Below are 8,158 nucleotides of genomic sequence, written 5' to 3'. Positions count from 1 at the left end.
CCTTGCTATTGTCATGCATTTAGTACAGCTGTGTTTTAGTCTGGCACACAGCTTTATTTGCTTTGTACTCTGAAAGCAGATGCTTTGCACCATGAGTATGTAAGTAAGTGTTTTAAAAACAGCTAAAGATGCTCATGAGGTTTTGAAGAAGACACAGAAAGCCAAAGTCCATGCATTAAGTTTGCATATGCACCTGTAGCACTTTTGGGTTGGTCCATCAGCTAATTCACACAAAACACATACTTTGCTCTGTGGAAACAAAATGATGCCCAAAACACTGGCTGTATGGTACACACCGGTTTGGTGTAAAATCAGACTAAGTTTACTACTTTTCCAGAATGAGCAAGGCAGCAAGAACATGGGTAATGCAGCCAATTTTCTGCTACTTTCATAACTGAGGGAAGCTTTTGTGTGTGCAGCCCTCCTCCTGCACCCATACAGGTATCAGCAACACCGTAAGCAAACCACAGATCATTATGAATCTTCAACTTTTAGCTGAAGAGGATCTTGTTTGGGACCTCAGGATTGTTTTTGTTTTGTATAAAAAGAGACAGTACCTCCCCACACTACTCTCATTTTGCTTTTACAATCAGGCCACTATTGCTACAACTCCTAATTTAAATAGACTATTCCGTACCCAGTCACAGCACAAAGGCCTCCATTGACAACCTTTCACAATGAAGATCAGCAGACTACACAGCCTTGCACGGACTACACCCAGTGCCAGCATGCCGCTGCAGCATCACTGCTCTGCATGGGAACAAGCTTGCCTGTAAAACAGGTACCACCAGATGAATCCTCCTGTCAACCCCAACAGGCAATCCTTTGTCCCTTCTCAAATACTTGCTGGTAAGCTATGCATTCTCCTCTTGACCAGCTTCACAGAAAAAAAAAATAAAAATAAAAACATGGTTCATGGCTAATGACAACTTTCATCTATGTTCCACTGGCTAAGAGCCTCCTCTCAGAGACAGGATTCAGGGCAGTAATCAGGCTCCCATCTCTAATGAATTCATGGCTTTGACACTATCCCCCTTCAGCTCTACATACACTCATTACCATTTTAGGCCAGCATGGTCTGTCTGCCACCTGACCACAGGCTAAACAAAGCCAGTTATATTTCAGGATGTATTCAGTAGAATCTACAGCTTCTCTCAATGCTGCTTAAGGCCTGGTGTGCATACAACTGGAATTTTGTTTAAAAGATGGAAATGGTCTACGTTTTTTGAGATTCCATTGATTGTTTTCTTCATCAGCCACGTTACTGCTACGGAAATAAACAATGTTGGGATGAGGACTGAGTCTGCTCAGCTAGGCTAGACAAAGTGCAAAATTGTCACACCAAGTCACAGAACAGTAGCAAATGCTCACCAGAAAGGAGTCAGTGTTCTGAAGCACAGACAAGGAGTGAGATCCACCCAGAGAAAGTTAACTATCGTTTTGCTCTGTTGAATGCGGCATAGGTAACAAAAACAATTTTCCATTTCCACTTATCAAGTATCTTATCAATGTGTATGAATAGCTCGAGGGACAGATAAAGACGATGCAGTCAGACTCTTTTAAGAAATGCCCAGTGCCAGGACAGGGCGCAATGCATATAAACTGGCACACAGAAAGCTCCCTCTGTACTCCAGTGAGCATTAGTCTGCATAAGGAATCCTCCCGAAACTGAGCTAGGCTTTCAGCTCATGCACAAAAGATTAAGAAATTCTACACATTAGCTAAGCTACTGTATCAACCAGAGCAAAGCTGGAATCTGATCTGAATGCTGGGTGAGATTGAAGAGCCAAGGAAGGAACAAATATCTCCAAACAAGTTTGTTTCAAGCTACTTTGGGAAAGAGCTGCAATCCAGTTGCTACACAAACAGCAGTAAAATTTTCCTTCCTTTTGCTTGGCAGCTCTGCTGCAGGCAGCCTCCACACTAAAGGGCTCCGCATGTGAAACTCGTGTTGAATAATTACATGGCAAAATAGACAACCCAACAAGCAGATGGATGTCAGAGTCTGTAACTACTCAATGTCCTTGTATTATTTTTCTAACCTAAAACCTATAGCTGGAGTGAGTCTGTCACACAGTAGAAAACTACCCAGAATTGCTTACCTGCAGAAGATAGTGTCCTTGGTTCCACCAGAACTAAGATAAGCTCCTTAACAATCCTGGTGCTCCAGTTTCTCAAAGCTTCTGTCTTGTGTAACAAATTGGATAAGGAAGTGGTTCTAACTAAAGCTCTCAAGAGCTTTAAGAAAGCTTACAGAGAGACAAGCAGGATAGCCTCTCAGAAACTACAGATACTGCTGGCTAGTCATTCATTAGCACAGAGAAACATTCCATTTAAACACTCCCTGTGAAAAGGGTGCAGGAGAGCTGCTCAATTCATCCAGAGCCAACACATTTTGCAGTTTAACACATCTTTAATATCAGTAACGCTGGAAGTGACTTCTCAGTGCAAATAGCACAGACTACAGTTCAGGAGGTTCTCTCATTTAAAACAAAGACAACATGAGGAAGAACATGCAATCAAACAATGATCAGCTCTAGATACATCATGTTTGGTCCAACAAAAACATAGAAACAATTAATCCAATTACAGCAAACATAGCTTCTCTGAGTAAGGTTAAGATATTGCATTTGTAGTGTTTCCATTGTGCTTTCCTTCAGCGAACCAGCGGAACCTGCTTGAGTGAGATGAGGACTGAACGCATGCGGGACACATCTTTAGCCTGCTTACTAGACTTGGGATTAAAGTCACAGAGCTGAGCCACGCGTTCCCACTCAGTGCCTGGAAAAATGTCTTCTGCATCACTCACAAAGGCTTCTTCAGCTGCCCTGAAAGCAATGCAATGGACCTTGTGTTAATGCCCAACATAAGGCACTCCTTCCCACTTACAAGATGCAGTTCCTTTCAGCACGTTTCATAAGAAATGTGACCTGACAGCTGCTTGTGAACATTATGGCTACTTAAGCTCCCACTGCCCCAGCCCTGGAGATGGAAGTAGGTTGCAGTAGTATGCTATGCACAAGCAGTGCAAAAGATTGCTGTGTAAAATGTTGGAATACAGGTGTTTGGTTTTAAGAGTAGTCACTGAGTCTTTGCCTACAGGAGTCACCAAACTGCCAGAAGGTAAGGTACTCCTGTGTAGACATTTTATTTATGGAAAAATGCCCAGGTCCTAAATATTTAAGCTTCTGCCACTTGATGGCTTGCTTTGGACACTTGCCAACCAGAAATTTACAGTTCCCTGCAAACATGTCTTAGAATAGATTCCATTTGAGGATTTAAAATCAGTCCCAAGGCCTTCAGGCCATCATAAAACTATCTGCTGATATTTCCCAATGCTGTACAGAAGCAGCATAAATCAGAAGGAATGTAAGTAATGAATCCCATGCCCGTGGGTGCTGTAGTCTAAAGCACATCCTGGCAAATAGGATGACTCATCTGAAGTCAGCTAGCAGGATAAACACGTTTCCCCTCTTCTCACCCTAAGGATACTCTAAGGAGGCTTTATATAATATGTACAGGTTAGCACCAGTGGCTTCCCAGCAGTATCCTTTTGGCATTTCTGTGCTACCAACAGCATTGCTTCAATGCACGTGTAACAATCCAGTATCATTTACTGGAACTCTGGGGCCCTGGTAGCTGCCTGAGTACAAGAGCAGTAAGCATTGAGAGATCAAACCAAATCCATCTACTCCAACAAGCAGTACAGAAAAAGCAGTGAGGATGACTCCCCCATGAGGGTTCAGCACTGTTCACAGGGATGATAAGGTTACAGACACCACTGAAGACAAGGATCACTACAACACTGCTACTTTATGTGACATGACACTTTTAACGGGCAGTGAAGATTTTTTTTACTTAACTGTTCTAGGCTGTAGCAAGGATGATTTATGTTTGTGCTTAAAGGTGAAGAGAAGAAAAGAAACGAGAGAAAGTTTAAGTCAGATATAGAAAATGAGAATGAGTTTAATGCAGATGGTCAGCTGGCTCAACATGCACTAGCAGTTCGGCCTACATTCAGGAAGCATGCTGCCAATTTTATTCTGCAGCACTTGCACTGCACATTTGCTACAGGAAAACAAGGATTTTATTGGAAAAAAAATCTAAGTTAACTCCAGAAGACTTCAGAACAAAGTCAAACACCACCTGTAAATCCATCATTTCACAAGTCTTGCTTTACATCCATCTACAATTAAGTAATGAATTCCACACTTGATCTTCAGTATAAATGCACTCAAAGACAAACCATGGTTCACCAGTACACCTTCTAAAGGTGTCACCTTAGAATCTGTGACATGGCCATCTTTCAATTCAAGTCTACAAATTAAGGGAAGAAATTAAAATACATGAACAAGCCAATTAACATTGCAACTCTTTTACTCCACAGAAACTAGCTTACTTACTGGGGATTGAAAATCCTGGCTGTCTTCTCACTGATCTGTGAGGCTGGCAATACATCTACACATAGGTGCTCTTTCACCAGCAGCTAATGCTAGCTTTCTAGTACCATCATCTTGTTTTTTTTTCCACATGTTCTCTAATAGCATCCTAAATTCTACAGGCACCTCTTCTCTGATTGAAGCATGTGATTTCTTCCTCTTGCACTGTATGTGAACGTCATTTTAATATTTTTCTGATTATTTAGTCAAATGGAACAGACTAGAAACACCGTGCCTATTACAAAACATGCAGTTATACTTTATACTTCACCATGGAAGTGATTGGGACTAAACACAGCATTCACATGAGACTCCATCTGACAGTAACTCATACATGCATCAAAGCATCTTGCTCCAGGTCAGTAAACTGTGAAGCCCAATGTATTACAGGCTACTGAATCACTGACAAAATTCCAGTGGCCTGTATTCTACATAATTTAAATGTGCTGGGTATGATCTTCACAAGAAAACAGCACTTAATGCTGCAGATCAGAGTCAGAACAAGAAAAAAAAAAAGGCTATTATTCTACTTTTTTTTTATTACTCTACTTTTACACTGGCTGAAATATTTGGCAAAAGACATCTTCGACATTCAGTGCTATCTCAGACCCTCCTCATTACCTAGCTGACTAGCAAACAGAATTAGTAGTTAAGCAACATACACATAACCAATCACGTCAGCGAAGGGTTGTTTGTAGAAAGCTTCATCTGCCACCCTAGGTAGCAAATAGTCCAACAGGCAGGCAAGCAGGCAGGAGAAAAGAGATAAGGATGAGAAGTACAGAACACAAATGAAGGCAGTTTTAAAAAGCAAATTTAACTAGTATCACCTACACTCACTGAAAAAGGGAAGCAGCTGCCGCATGGAACATACCAATTAAGCTGCTGACTCAAGGGGCAACATAAATACTTTCCTAAATCATAGAAAATTAGGACCATCTAGTTTAGGGCTAGTTCCAGTGTTAGCATGAGATCATCTCCACATACCAGAGACTACTTGAAGTAGAGAGATCTCACCAGGTTGGTGAGAATGCTGAACACTCCCTCAGATAAACACTTTACTTTTCTGATTGCAGCTCTTTTTAAACTGACCTTTCTCCAGAATGCACACCCTGATCTCAAACCACTGGCCAAGATAGAGCTAAAGGGGTAATGAGTTCTTGCCACTATCTATAATAGCAGCTATCCTGTTTTCAGCCCAACAGAAAGACTGCATCTGTGGGAATGAAAATGTCAAATCCATAGTTCTGTAGGAAGTATAAAGTCTCCTTTTGCCATTCAGTAAGTAAAGTCTACCTAAGATTACTTATGATAAACTAGCTCTTTAGATAGGAAAAAGGGCATTTCAAAAATCATTTCCATTTGAACCCTATGGATTCCCAAAGTTTAAAGCAGCTCTAATGATTACCTGAAGAAAATGACACTGGCAGGCTTAGGTCAGAAGTGAAGTCCTAAGTGTTACTAAGTCAGCATTATCATATTTACCTTTATGTAGCCAGAAGTCAAAAATTCTGCAGGGAACTCCTAAGGAAATGTAAGAATGTACTAGATTGTGCCTAGGTTACTTGTTTCTGTTCCACAGCCCATAATGAGCCAATTCAAGCATGATGAATTTAATGAGTTAAATAGACAGTGCTTAATTCTTCACTCACAGAACTCTGCTTATTTCTCATAAACTTCGAGAAGAAGCAGCCAAAGGTTTTAAGATATCTAATGAAATAATCTGTTTTGGAGTAACTAGGAGACCACTTCCAAGTTTCTGAGAGCTGGCAAGTAAGGCTGCTAGCTGCAAGGTAATTAGTCATTGAAGAGCTGTGCAGCTAGGTACATACAAAAAAGCAAGTAGACTGAACAGTTCTGTCCAAATTCAAACTTTGTCTTAAAGGAAGCTTCTAGAATGGCTTGTTCTTTTAGTGTTCTCATTTGGACATTTAAGCTAACCTCTAAAGAAACTGAGACTAGTCTACAACTGGACACACATCTCTTAATAGGATAGTAAGCAGGCAGAAGGACTAGCGACTTCGGATATAGTAGACATTCTACTCTTCTCTCCTTTGCCGAATTACTTCCACAGCCAGCAATATAGCTCTTCAGATGGCTGGAGAAATCTTACCTGTTGCTAGCTTTTGTTTTCTGGAGCTTTTCATCTTGTCTGGCATACCACTCCTCCAACTCCTTTATTGCTTTCTCCTTCCATTCTGCTTCCTGTTTTCTTGAGTTAGCATCTAAAGAGTCAAGAATTGATTTGTCAGTCACATTTATTCCAGTTGGATTTCATTAAAATTTCAACTGATAGTTCGTGGCGTACTCTAGTGCAAATTATTACTTAGTCCACTCAAATATGGTTTATGAGGTTCTCTGATTTAGGCCATGAGAACTCTAATGTCCTCAACATTCAACATTCAGATGATTAGCTAAACAGAATGTCCCTGTACAGCACTGAGACAGTCTAGTTCAATTTAGTCTAAGCATTTGTAGACTAATTATAATACAGTCAGTCTGCTAGCCTGCAAACCATTCTAAAACACTGTCACCTTGCTATGGCTGTACTAGAATAAAGCTCAGTAAACTCTCTACATTAGACAAATTAAAGCAATGTGATACTACTCAGTTTGCCTTTACACCCAACTCATAGTTCAGGATAAGCTCATCTGTTGTAACAAGTATAAAAGAGGAACAACAGACTCAGCTCTGTCTGGAATCATATATTCAGAAGGCTGTCCTGATGGTCTCAAAGTAAGGCCTCCTCCTCAGTGAAACTGGAAAGCAAACCAGTTTAGAGGATTTTAGAAGCTATCCACAGGTAGGTGTGGCTGCCTCTAATCGCTGAATTTACTTACTACTTGGTTATTTAATTTCACTATTAGATTAATATCTAATGACAAGTGGCCTCAGCAATCTTAAAATGAGCAATATCCTCCCTTGAAGAAGATTGCTGACAGTTTTATCTACTCATTCTTTTCTGCTGATAAAAGCTGTTCGTTTTCTGCTACAGACCAGTCAGTTCCTCAGTTAAGTTAAACACAGGCCACAAGTTCGGAGAACCACTTGCTTCCTAACTTCTACACCAATATTAAAAGTTGCTTACTAGAAGTCTTATTCTCTGAGCTTGCTGCTCAAGCAGCAAGTTAAACTCCAGAGAGCTAGAGACCATTGTTTGAAAAGCTCTCCTGCTTAAGAAACTGCCATTTCTGAATTTCAACCAAGAATACTACTACAACAAACACTCTCCTTACCAAGCTGCTCAAGGCGCTCCTTTTGCTCCTCTCTCCACTTACGAATGCTCTCTGGTTCTGACTGCAGTCGATCTACTTGTGATATGGCAGCATAGCAGTCTGTTGGACCATTGCTTTCCTTGAGGAGAAGGAAATGTCATTTATACATTAAAACTGTACATTTCAGTAACTACCAGCAAGCTACATAAAAAGTAGACATTTGAACTGAACGTGTGATATTTTTCTGATACTATACCACATTCGAACCACATGATGAAAAATCTCTTGCTATAAAGGGCAACACGATTGACGTAAACTAATATGAAGTTGCCTTTAGCAACTGGGGATCAAACAAATTGGAATATTTGGAATTGCTAACCAGGAATTCAAACTGTGCCAGAGGTCTATGACCAAAGAAAGCAGAAGACCATTCGCAGAATCTCAAATGTAGGGCTACAAACCCCCCAGCTAATTTCACATTAAATATCTGCAACAAAAGTATAT

The 8,158-nt window shown here is 40.5% G+C and overlaps 2 protein-coding genes across 2 annotated transcripts in view; both read right to left on the bottom strand.

Moving 5' to 3' along the window:
- The window catches only part of CPLX1 (complexin 1), a 540,694-nt gene that overhangs the window by 358,097 nt on the left and 174,439 nt on the right, over window positions 1-8,158 (bottom strand). The window lies entirely within an intron of this gene.
- On the bottom strand, window positions 2,394-7,799 carry CLTA (clathrin light chain A; the record flags this gene model as incomplete). Its single annotated transcript, XM_019610130.1, has 5 exons — window positions 2,394-2,828; window positions 3,864-3,899; window positions 5,102-5,155; window positions 6,553-6,664; window positions 7,676-7,799. Coding segments are annotated over 5 exons (498 nt in total), but the record flags the coding sequence as incomplete, so codon positions are not given.

Source organism: Meleagris gallopavo, chromosome Z (assembly GCF_000146605.3).
Source record: "Meleagris gallopavo isolate NT-WF06-2002-E0010 breed Aviagen turkey brand Nicholas breeding stock chromosome Z, Turkey_5.1, whole genome shotgun sequence".
NCBI lineage: Eukaryota > Metazoa > Chordata > Aves > Galliformes > Phasianidae > Meleagris > Meleagris gallopavo.
The sequence above is the reverse complement of the archived record's forward strand: the minus strand, read 5'-3'. Positions and strand labels throughout refer to the sequence as shown.